General features: G+C 38.4%; 1 protein-coding gene across 1 annotated transcript; it reads right to left on the bottom strand.

Annotated features, from left to right (window-relative positions):
• Positions 1–5,232: 5,232 nt before the first annotated feature.
• On the bottom strand, positions 5,233–6,238 carry LOC122004358. The gene is made up of 2 exons (XM_042559260.1): positions 5,615–6,238; positions 5,233–5,536 (listed from the first exon to the last, which is right to left on the bottom strand). The coding sequence occupies exons 1-2, from the start codon at positions 5,962–5,964 to the stop codon at positions 5,233–5,235; spliced, it is 654 nt and encodes a 217-aa protein (XP_042415194.1). The 5' UTR covers positions 5,965–6,238.
• Between the last annotated feature and the right edge of the window lie 6,839 nt (positions 6,239–13,077).

Below are 13,077 nucleotides of genomic sequence, written 5' to 3' on the forward strand. Positions count from 1 at the left end.
AGAAAATCAGTTCTAAAAGGCTAAGCGTTTATCAAAGTTTTTTCCCTCTATTTAAAAGTTTATTTTCTAAACTTTTCATCTATTCTTTTAAAGTTGTTATGGATAAAAATTATTTCTCAAAACAAGCTAAGTCTTATACTGAACTTATCCTTTACTCTTTCGTTTATTTTTTGATATATAGCAAAGGGGGAGAGTATAAAAAATTCAAAGAAAGTCAAAGAAAATTTAAGATTTGAAATTCAAGGGGAGCCTTCATTAAGGGGGAGTTTTGTAAGCTTCCTTTAAAGGGGGAGCTTTTTACAAAATTTATGAATTTATGCTTATGCTAAGTAACATTTCTTTATGGTATCCTTCTTTTGCTTAACTTTGAATTTCAGTTGCCATAATCAAAAAGGGGGAGATTGTTGGTGCGGGAAGCATCCGACGATCGAACCCGAGTTTTGATAATAGCAAAGGATTCAAAGTTAAGTTGTTTTTTTATCTGATATGTTGATTGAGATTACAGGTAAGTCCTAAGGTCACTTAGGCAAAAGTCCTAGCTGCGGTTAGGCAAAGGAAAAATCCTATGGGGTGGTAACCCTAGGTCCTAGGGGGTGGTAACCCTAGGCGGAAAGTCTTAGTGGGTCGAAGCTTCGGGCAAAATCCTAAGGGGAGGTAACCCTAGGTTGAAATCCTGGTGTCGCAAACCGGGTTGAAGTCTGGACGGGTCGTGGACCGGACACCCAGCATAAAGATTGAAAGCATCGGACGCTGAACAAAAGTCCAGTCGGTCTGGAAGACCGAATTGGCAAAAGGTAATCTCTCCTGAGGGGATTAGGTGAGGACGCGTTCCCCGGAAGAGGGAACAGTAGGCGTCGATTCGACCTAAGGTTTCCGGTCGGAAATCCGAAGTCAGAACCGGACAGTTCGAAGACTGTTAAACTTGAGCTTCTTATATATTCTGTTTTGTTCTAACTCTGTTTTGCAGGAAACTAACAGTTTTGTACAGAGCTAGAACTGACCGGGATCGGTCGACCGAACCTTGGGATTGGTCGACCGAACCCCCAAGCCAGCAGATCAGAATCCCAGAGATTGGACCAGGCTAGACCAGAAGATCGGTCGACCGAACCTTGGGATTGGTCGACCGAACCTTGGGATCGGTCGACCGAACCAAGGATCAGCGACGATTGGATCAAGCCAGGTTGATCGGGTCAGAGAAGCAGATCGGTCGACCGAACGGCGGGATCAGTCGACCGAACCCGGGATAAGACTTGACCAGATCAAAGCGGAGCGAGCGAATCGGATGAGGAGGAGATCGCTTGATCGGTCGACCGAACCAGGGGATCGGTCGACCGATCCGCATCGGGTCAAAGCTGATCTCGAACTTCGAGGATCTAGATCAAATCCATAAAAGCTATAAAAGGTGCTTCGAGCTGAAGCTTTAAAGCAACTCTCGAACCAGAACTTAAGTGATCTTCCAAAGCTGTGCACTGCTCCGAAGCGTCTCGACACTCCGACGGACAACAACTCGCTTCTACATCTTTTTGTACTGGCGGTATAAGTTGATTATTCAATACTTGTATTATATAATTGTAAAAAGATTTTTCGGATTGATAGTGATTGCCCACCGAAAGCGATCTACAATCGCGGGTCTTGGAGTAGGAGTCGCCCTAGGCTCCGAACCAAGTAAAACCTTGGTGTCCTTTGTGTGTGCTTATTTCGCTTATCATTTTCGCTGTTTTAACTCGAACTACTTACGAATACCAAAATTGTGAAAGCCACGAGCGCTATTCACCCCCCTCTAGCGCATCTTGATCCAACACTGGTGTCGCGAACTGGGTGGAAGACTGGACGGGGTGTGGAGCAGACGTTCAGTATGAAGACTGGAAGCTTCGGGCGCTGAGCAAAAGTCCAGTTGGTCTGGAGGATCAACTGGTAACAGATAAACTCTCTAAGTGGAGTAGGTGAGGATGCGTTCCTCGGTGAGGCAACAGTTGGCATCGGTTCGACCTAGGATTTCCGGATAAAAATTTGAAGTCAAAATCGGATAGTCTGGAGACTGTCAAATACTTTATTTATCATGTCTATATTGTACTAACTTTGTTTTGCAAGGTATGGTTAGTTTCTAGGACTAACATATTTTGCAGGAAGCGAATTGGATACATTTATCCCGGATGAACAGTACCCGAGGCGCCCTCCATGGAGCTTGGAGGCGCCTCGAGTGCACTACAAAAGACCTCCGCGCAGCAGGGCAGAGAGCACCCTCCATCTAGCTGGAGGCGCCCTGGACGCTGGGTGGAGGGCGCCCTCTATGAGCTTGGAGGCTCCCTCAAAAGGATAAGCAGCGACAAAGCAGGGTTTATCCACGCACGGCTGACCCGGGGATTGGAGGTGCCCTTAATGAGGTTGAGGGCACCCTCAACGGGTTACTTAAGCCCAGTTCGACCAGCAGCAAGACAACAACGAAATCTGACAATCATTCTTCCGTGTGCTGCTCAAAGATTGATCCGACAAACCTGTAGCTCAACCTCGACAACCAAAAGCTTCAAGTTTACTATTCTAAATCGTCGGTATAATTTTCTTTATTACTTTACTATTGTAATTCAAAATTGTAATTTTTCGAACTCATAGTGATTGCCCAAAGTAAATGCTCTGTAACGACCCGACCCCTCGGCCCCTTGGGTGGCCCATTTAGCGGCCCCTTGGTGATCCCTTGGGCGGCCCAACTGACGGCCCAACTAGCGACCCCTTATGTCGTTGATCGACGACCCTCGGCCGTGTCGTTACTCACTAGGTCTTTCCACCCCTGGCCATTGGATTTTTGCCTTCCCCAGAATTCGAACTCTAGACCTCCAGGCTTAAGTACTAGAATTTATGAATCCTGGTAGACAAGTGAGCGAGTGCCGCTCACTTGGCTACCAGGATTCATAAATTCTAGTACTTAAGCCTGGAGGTCTAGAGTTCGAATCTTGGGGAATGCAAAAATCCACTGGCTAGGGGTGGAAAGACCTAGTGAGTAACGACACGGCCGAGGGTCATCGGTCAACGACATAAGGGGTCGCTAGTTGGGCCGCCCAAGGGGCCGAGGAGCAAGGTTGTTACAATAAAAAGGCGTCTTTTTATTGTAACGACCCGGCCCCTTGGGCGGCATATTTGGCGACCCCTTGGCGGTCCCTTGGGCGGCCCAATTAGCGGCCCAAATTGGCCACCTCTTATGTCGTCGACCGACGACCCTCAGTCGTGCTATTACTCACTAGGACTTCCCACCCCTGGCCAGTGGATTTTTGTCTTCCCCAAGATTCGAACTCTAGACCTCCAGGCTAAGTACTCTAGACCTCCAGGTTAAGTTAGTCTTATTTTATTTTTGGTAATTTTTCGTTGCTAACTAACTTAAACCACTTAACCCTCCCTCCCCCTTTGACATTCATCAAAAAAAAATGCAAGATAGATAAAAATAAGCGAATAAAAAAAATAATGCAATAGAGAATTCCAACTAAAATCATATTGACTTGGGAGAGTTTAAAGTAGAAAATTTTAAAATTTTTGCTTAAAATTTTTCTTTTAAGTTTTTCAAAATAACTAAATTTTGAAAAATAGCTAACTTAGGTTGAAAATCAAATTAACTTTCAAAATAAGCTTGCAAACATAAGGTAAATTTAAAAACAATTTTCAAACATAAGTTGTATAGAGGCTAATTTTCAAAAATAAGTTTACAAAAATATGTTTATATAAATTTTCAAAAATATATTTGTATAAAAATCATCTATAGATTATAAAAGATAAGTTTACAAACTCTGATTTTCAAAGTCAACAAAATCCAATTTCCCATTTTCAAAACTGAGTTTGTAAAATCCAATTTTCAAAGACAAGTCAATTTTCAAAACTAAGCTTTTGAAAGTCATTTTCAAGAATAAGTTTTTGTTGGTGCGGGAAGCATCCGACGATCGAACCTAAGTTTTGATAATAGCAAAGGGATTCAAAGTTAAGATTACTTGTTTTCTAACGTGCTTGAATGAGGTTTCAGGAAAGTCCTAACTGCGGTTAGGCAGGTGAAAATCCTAAGGGGTGATAACCTTAGCTCCTAGGGCGTGGTAACCCTAGGGGAAGGAAAAATCCTAACCTTAGGTCCTGGGGGTGGTAACCCTAGGTGGAGGAAAACCCTAGGGTGCGGTAACCCTAGGTCTTAGGGGTGGTAACCCTAGGTGGAGAAAAACCCTAGGTGGCGGTAACCCTAGGTCCTAGGGGGTGGTAACCCTAGGCAGAAAGTCCAATCGGTTTGGAGGACCGGACTGGCATTAGGTAACTCTCCTAAGTGGAGTAGGTGAGGGCACATTCCCCGTAGAGGGAACAGTAGGTGTCGGGTCGACCTAGGGTTTCCAGTCGGAAATCTGAAGTCAGATCCGGACAATCCGATGGCTGTCAATTATGTTGGTTAATCCTAGGAAAACATACCGGTTCCATTGTATAAAAAATTTTGTACAAGTGTCGAACCTTTCCTTAAATAACCTATTGTGTTCTTTAGAAGTTAAATTACGAATCGCAGACGGAACTTAACATCATTAATTCCAAATTTAACTTATCTGTTCTTAATGGTTTCACTACAACAAAAATATTAAAAGACAACGGTTAAAAACCGTTGTCGTAGGCCTTTAAAACCGTTGTAATTGGCAGTGTTGTTAAAAGTGGGGGGCTACGACAACGGTTTTAAACCGTTGTCTTTGAATGAAAAGACAACAGTTTTGCAACGGTTTTAAACCGTTGTCTTTTAATTAAAAGACAACGATTTAAAACCGTTGTTATTTAGAGCATTTTCTGCCAGTTACAATTGTTTTTGGGGCTACGACAACGGTTTTTAACCGTTGTCTTTGAGGATGATAGACAACAATAACAATTTTAAACCGTTGTCTTTTAAATTATTATCTTTTAATACCAATATATCAGATTTTAATTTAAATATATAATAAAGAATCATATAATCAAGAAAGAATATTCCCCACATCAATATCATTCAAAATGTTAGTTATACAAGAATTACAATCACAAAAGAAGAAACATATCTCATGTTCAAATAAAATTTATCCCAATACAAATAAACAAATAAACTCTATTTACAACTAATGAACAATAGCCAAAAGACTAGAAACTTTTAATGGTGGTTCATGTCATGTAGGGTTGCACTTAATTATTATCAACCCAAGTCCCATCACAATCTTCAACTTGTACGATTTCATTGGACTCCACTTTCTCACTTGCTTATTTTTTCATACCAACCTTTTCCAATATGAAGTTGGTGCCGAAGACTTGATAAGGTGGTTGGATGAGAATGAGAAGGGAGACGAGGAGGCAAGCCAAGCCAACCTTGAGGGAAAAGGTCACCCTGTCTGTGTCCTCTTTGGCAAACTCCCACGCTTCCATCATCAATTTCCTCATTGGTATCGTGACTTTGCCATTATGATCCTTGGTAGACTTCTTCATGCTTTCTGATTGTGGTGTTGCGTTTGGCGGCAAGCAAATGTCGATCTGAATACTGCTACCTTTCTTTCCGTTCATTGTAGTTCTACATGTAAGAAAACAACATCTATAGCACAGGTATACAAGAAAATTTAAAAAATAAAAGTCTATCTATATGTCTTACCTGAAGAATAGGGTGATTGTTGACAATGTTCTATTATTGATTTTGTAACATGGCATTTGTAGGTCATAAATCTCTCTGATTTTGGTACTCCTGGAGCTGATGCTAACAATATATTGTATCTGAGGGAAATTGATGATGCTGACAAGCTTGTGGCGGCCATCCAAGCAATGAAGAACGGGAAGGTTGTCATTGTTGGAGGTGGATACATTGGGCTTGAACTTAGTGTCGTTATGAAGATTAACAACTTTGATGTCACTATGGTGTATCCTGAACCCTGATACAGTATGTCCATTGCCTATATCCTTTAACTTCTCCCTATCTCTCTTTAACAAAATCAAAGTTAACACCATATATGCAGAAGTACACGGTCCGAAAGAATTATCTTTGGTTAATTCTACCCAAGCAACAAATATAAGAGACTTGTCAATTACCGTGTCACAGGATCCTTAATCTCTCTTCCTTCGTGCAGTGCCGAGGCTATTTACTCCAGATATCGCTGCTTTCTATGAAGCTTATTATGCAAACAAGGGAGTCAAAATAGACAAGGGCACACTAGTCATCAGATTTAATTCTGACACCAATGGGGATGTATGTTTTTATTCTTTAGCAGTGTGCGTTTTGTTTTTTCAGGAATTAGATGATACTCTTTGTTATTAATAGGTAACATCAGTCAAGTTGAAGGATGGAAGAGTACTCGATGCAGATACTCTTTGTTATTAACAGGTAACATCAGTCAAGTTGAAGGATGGAAGAGTTGCAGGCACTCTTTGTTATTGCACCAATTTTAGGTTAACCATACTAGTTTGCATTAACAATAATTAATGAAGAACATTGTGAGTCCTCAATTTACTAACATATGACAAATAAACAATATTAAGAAAATAATAGAACTTCTTGTCATTTACTTGATTTAGTTTGGGAAGTTGAGAGTAATTGGACTCAGGACAAGGAAATTAATAATTTAAAGAAAAACAACCCTAGCTGTTAATCTACTTATATTTTCTTATTATCAATTTCAATGCATAATACTAATGTTATATGAAGTTGGAAATGTAAATTTTTGATATCTTGCCAATTTTTAGTGATATGTCTAATGGTTGCAACTTTATAATTTTACTGACCATATCCTTATTCAGCAAGTGTGTGTACCTTTGAGGATGATACTATTCCATGTAGTCTTGATTGTCAGTTGTCACACATTTTTGCAATGTTAGTGCTTGACAACACTAGTAACAAGGATCAACATGCGCATAAGAATTTCTACTTCAAATAAGACCAACATGTTCTATATAAGTCTATTTTAACTGTTATGTTCAACTAATGCATTTAATTAATTATGAAAAAAATAGATAAAGAAATATAGATTGTTGAGTGAATTTACTTGTATTTGTCAAATTCTTGACAACATTTGATGTTACTTGGAACGTTGGTGGCACGCTAGGAAACTTTGTCAATAGAACCTACAAAGTATAAACATATATTAGAAGATAAAAACATCCAAAACAAAGTCATTATCCCCTCAACTAGAAATAACAATGTTTGATAACCACAGAATGAAAAGAAAATCATGTTGATTTTTTTTCCCATTTATTATCAATAGAATGCTATGTAAATGTCAAATGCATCATTTTCCTCTCCTACCAAATAGCATTCATACATTAGAAACCTAAATTCTTCACGAATGAATTTACTCGGCAGACATTAAAGCAAACACCATATCGAATTCATATACTAATAATGATTACTTTGATGTCTTCAAATGAGCACCCTTTTAGAAAGAATCCACATTTTAAAGATTGACAAAAAGTTGCATAACAAATACTTTCTATGAAGCTAGATCAAATAGCTCATTTAGCATGAACAATTCAGATACCAAATTGTGAGTAAAGCTGGATGAAATAGATTTAAAAAATAAAATAAAATCAAGCTAAGAGAGTAAAGTTGTGAGTATGTTCAGGAAAAAGTGTGAATTCAGATATACTATGTAACTAGTAAATACACAGATGAAAGCATAGTCAAGGTGAACCAAGATACCAATTTGTAATAAATAGTCAAGATAATTAGTTATTTTTGAAGTCTAGTTATAATTCACGTAATATGGATAAATTAAGAGGAGCAATGGTCTGATATATGTCAGTGTTTACAGATAGCAACATAGAAAAATAATTTTGTATAAATCAGAATCTAACACATCCTGAAATACTATAAATCAATAGGCATGATTCTTCAGTTCATATAACATACTAAATACACACCCATCTGTATGAAGGAAAAGTATGCTATTCTCTTCTCAATTGTTCGGATGATTTTGTCTTGTCCTCTTCTAAGAAACATGTCAGCACTTGTCCGCACCCTGGAAGACATTGTTACACTTTAAGATGATTAACTAGCAGCCAAGTGATAAAAGAGATAGGAAAATGAAATATAAACCTGCTATCTTTACTCCAACCTGTCACACTATCTACAACTGTTGACTTCTGCATGTGAGGCTTTGCTAATTCAATAAGGTACTCACACTCTCTCTGGGACTGATTAGCACATATAAAATAGCTATTATCACTTATCAAAGACATGAATAACATTAAAAACCATGCAAACGATATAACATGCGTAGGTGACTAGGCGGCACTTGAGAGAAAATAAAGGTCATAGGAACAAATAACAGGATGATAACAATTAAGGAAGTTAACATTTTTTTTATAAAAAAAAGGAAGCTAAGATTTGTCTCTTGAACCCATGTTATCATATATTAATGGCGGATGGAGCAATAAGTGTACACAACAACTTTATTATGTTATGTAGGATTTCATTAAACTCCTCTTTCTCACTTGTTGATTCAATGAATGTAACTTATCAAACAACTATACTTATCAGACAACTACACTTCAACCTGCAAAGAACAAGGAGGAGTCCAACTACATTGCACCCAAAGAAAGAACACTCGTTTTTTAGCACAGTAATGTAGAGATCACAAGAGTACCCAATAGAATTCAACAAACAATGAATTTATAGAGACAGAACACAAACTGCTTGGATGAATTTACACATACCTTCACAATCTAACCTCTGCAGCAGTGGATTTAGCTTTACAGATACACAATCAAAAGAAAGAAGAAGCTTACTTCAAAAGTAGTTGCATGTCCAGACCAGGGTAACTGATTTTGATGGCAGGGGAATGTCCAAGAGTGGAAAAGATGTTGAGGCAATCGACGAAGAGCCCCAAGATCACGTCGAACCTTTGTCGTCCTTCTGTTGCATACTAGTATGCAAGAAACAACTGCCGAGAAACAAAGCCACCATTTTAATCCCAGTAAACATCAAAGTTTACACCAAAAGATGCAGATTTTAATTTGTTTTTCATCGATTAGGGTACCTCACGCTTCAAGTACACCCTGGCCAGAAGGCAACCAAACTCCTCCACAATGATGACAAGTTCATGTTCGGAGATCTCGACCACAACATCCTCATGAGGAAGCAAGTAAGATGAAACCCTAACGAGTAAGCAAAGGAAAGAGGCAAAGGGGGACATGAACCTGATGACGCTTCCACCAAGAGCGTCGGCCATGCCCTAGACGCCGTTAAGCTAGCAAACAAAGTCAGGCAAGTTCCCGTCACTGGCACATGTTTTAGTGAACAAACTCATCACCTTCCTCCAACTCCTCTCTACTTAACAATTCGTAGATAGGGGTTCGCCATAGAGGGGTTGAATGAAGATGCTTAGGGTTTCAGCAGCAGGAGCGTGAAGAGATCATATGGGGAGATGGAAATAAAAATGGATAAGGGTTCAAGAAGTCTAAGGGGGAAAACACGGCGCCAAAATTTTTTCGGAGAGAGGGAAAAACAGCGAAAAATTAAAGTCAAAGACAACAGTTTTAATAAACTATTGTCGTAGCCCTTAGAAAAGCGCTTAAAGACAACGGTTTTAGATAACCGTTGTAAAATGTGTTGTTGATTTAAAAAAGCATTGCTCAACGACAACAGTTTTCATAAAACTGTTGTCTTTTGTATTTTGTGGGAGCTCAAAGACAACGGTTTTAGATAAAACCGTTGTCTTTTACCAAATTTACAACAGTTTCTTCTAAAACCGTTGTCTTTGTGGTGTTGTTGTTTAACATTTTTGTTGTAGTGTTTAGATTTGAATCGCAAGCGGAACTTAACACTATTGATTCAAATCTACCTAAGTTATTAATTTCATTAAATATTAATTTCCAAAATTGGCTTCTAGGACTGCATGGCGAGGCACATGGCGTTCTTGGATATGAGAGCAACCACCACCGCCTAGGCAAAGCCTTTTAAGGAAAGCTAATATTTAATTTCCTTAAATAACTCTAGGTTAACCAAAAAGAACAATCGAATCACAAATTTGAAAAAGAAGAAAACACAAACTCAAAAAATAAATTCAATAAGCTAGATCTAATTGCCTCTTGTATTTAGAATTCTTACAAAGAAAATAACTAGTATGATGCGGAAGAAAACTACTAGTTATATCTTCTCTTTGTAAGCTAATGACCTGGAGATCTTCTGCCGTATTCCTCGCCTCGCCTTGGACGTCGTGTGGGCGATGATCCTCCAAGATGAACACCACCCAAAAGCTTCCTCCTCTTCTTCTAAAATCCGGCCACCAACACCACCAAGGAGAAGAGAGAAAAAGGGAAAAGAGAGAAGAGAGGGAGGGCCGGCCACTTGATGATCTCCAAGCAAGAGAATAAGAATTGTGTCTCATAAAGCCCCCCTCACCCCTTCTTTTATATTACTTGCCCAAGGCAAATAAGGAAAAACTTTTTACAAAAAAATAAAATCATCCAAGAGTTTTTCCTTTTCCCTTTTAATTTTTCCTTTTCTTTCCTCTTCATTGAATCAATCACCAAAAATAATTTTTGTGATGATTTTATATTTCTAATTATGGACGGCCCCTTGCTTGGGCACCAAGCAAGGTGGCCGGCCACCTCATCAAGGGAATAAGGAAATATATTTTTTTATAAAATTTTACAAGAAGAAAACCTCTTATAAAATTTACAAGCTCTCTTTCCTAAAGTAGGAGTTAAAAAAGGAAAGTTCTAAAAATTAAAACTATGTTTTAAAATTTAAAACTTCTCTTATAAATTTTTTTTTTTTAACATGATGATAGAAAATTTTAATTTTAAAACTCATCTTCCTTTTTTTTCTTAAACCATGAGGATGGTTAAAAAAAGAAAGTTTTAAAACTTTTAAAACTCTCTATTAAAACATGTGGCCAAATTCAAATAAGGAAAGTTTTAAAAAATTAAAATCTCTCTTTTAAAACTTATAGTTTTCTACAAAGAGAAGATTTTAAAAATTTAAAAACAACCCTCCTTGTTTGAATATTGTGGCCGGCCCCTTCATGCTTGGTCACCAAGCAAAGGGCCGACCCCTATAAAGAGGATGTGGCCGGCCCTTGCTTGGTCACCAAGCATTGGACCGGCCCACTTCTTGGACACCAAGAAGAGCCTTACATTTGGATGGACTTGAGGCTATAATGAGGCTACAACAGGGACCTAGAGGAGAAATTGGTTTTGGCCTTCCGATGAGCTTGAGTATCCCGTGCTCGCCCCGAACACACAACTTAAGTTCATCGATAATAACTCATTCCACTAGAGAATTATTACCGCACTACCGCACCAATCCCAAATTACTTTATGGGCTCCTTCTTATTATGAGTGGGTTAGTCTCCCTGTGTTTAAGATTACGAATGTCCACTAATTAAGTAAGTTACTGACAACTCATTTAATTAATATCTAGCTCCAAGAGTAGTACCACTCAACTTCATTGTCATGTCGGACTAAGCCCACCTGCAGGGTTTAACATGGCAATCCTTATGAGCTCCTCTTGGGGACATTCTCAACCTAGATAACTAGGACACAGATTCCTTCTATAATCAACAACACACACTATAAGTAATATCATTTCCCAACTTATCGGGCATATTGATTTATCGAGCTAAACCTCACCCTTTGATAAGTCAAAGAAATAAATATTAAATATATATGCTTGTTATTATATTAGGATTAATAGCACACACTTCCATAATAACTAAGGTTTAGTTCTTTTACTAAGTCAGTATAAAAAGAACTTACCTAAATGGTACTACTCAATACACTTAAAGTGTATCAGTGTAATTTATTAGTCAAGATAAACTAATACTTAATTACACTACGACTATTCTGATAGTTTGTTCCTTTCTATCTTAGTCGTGAGCAACTGTTTATAATTTATAGAGAACCGACAACATTATCTTCTGAGTGTGACACCACACTCCATGTTATCTACTATATAAATTAATTGAGCAATTACATTTAACAAATAAATGTAGATATTGACCAATGTGATTCTTTTATTTCAAAAATAAATATTTACAAAAGCTAGGCTTTTAGTATTTCAAAAAATAAATTAATTGGCTTTTACACCATCAGGTGGTTCTACTAGCTCTCCGACCTTATTAGAGTACATAGACTCTATTTCAGAATTCATTGCCTTTTGCCAAGATATTGCATCTATATCTTGGAGTGCTTCATCATATGTCCGGGGATCAGGTTCATGTTTACCCGGGATCAAGTCCGAAGACTCTCCCAAAAATATGAATCTCTCAGGCTACCTTACAACCCTCCCACTACGACGAGGCACCGTCTATGGTTGTGTATCATGTGTGACATGTGTTGCAGTCTCTTGTGGTATTTCATCTTGTACTGTTGGTACTAAAGTAGATGTGCCCTCTCTAAGTTCTTCTAGAACAATTTTGCTACTGGGCTTGTGATCCATTATATAGTCTTCTTCTAAAAACTGGGTATTGGTGCTAACAATGACCTTCTGGTCTTTAGGACTATAAAATAAACCACCTTTCGTTTCTTTGGGATAACCCACAAACACATAAACTTCTGTATGAGATTCTAACTTATCAGCATCTGGTTTCAGCACATGTGCTGGACTACCCCAAATCCGAATATGTCTTAGACTGGGCTTTCTCCCATTCCATAATTCTGTGGGAGTAGAAGATACTGATTTAGAAGGTACTAAGTTCAGAATGTGTGCTACTGTTTCCAGAGTGTATCCCCAAAACGAATTTGGTAATTCTGAATAACTCATCATCGATCTAACCATCTCCATAAGAGTCCTATTCCTTCGTTCTGCCACACCATTCTGTTGGGGTGTACCAGGTGCGGACAATTGGGATTGAATCCTAGCCTCTGATAAGTAATTCCTAAACTCTCCTAAGAGATATTCGCCACCATGATCAGACCGTAGTATCTTGATACTTTTACCTAGACGTTTCTCCACATCAACCTTGTACTCTTTGAACTTATCAAAGCACTCAGACTTGCACCGTATTAGGTAAATGTATTTATATCTTGAATAATCGTCTATAAAAAAGACAAAATATTCAAAACCTCCTCTAGCCTGGATAGACATAGGACCACACAAATCAGAATGAACCAATTCTAACGCTT

Source organism: Zingiber officinale, chromosome 7B (genome assembly GCF_018446385.1).
Source record: "Zingiber officinale cultivar Zhangliang chromosome 7B, Zo_v1.1, whole genome shotgun sequence".
Lineage (NCBI taxonomy): Eukaryota > Viridiplantae > Streptophyta > Magnoliopsida > Zingiberales > Zingiberaceae > Zingiber > Zingiber officinale.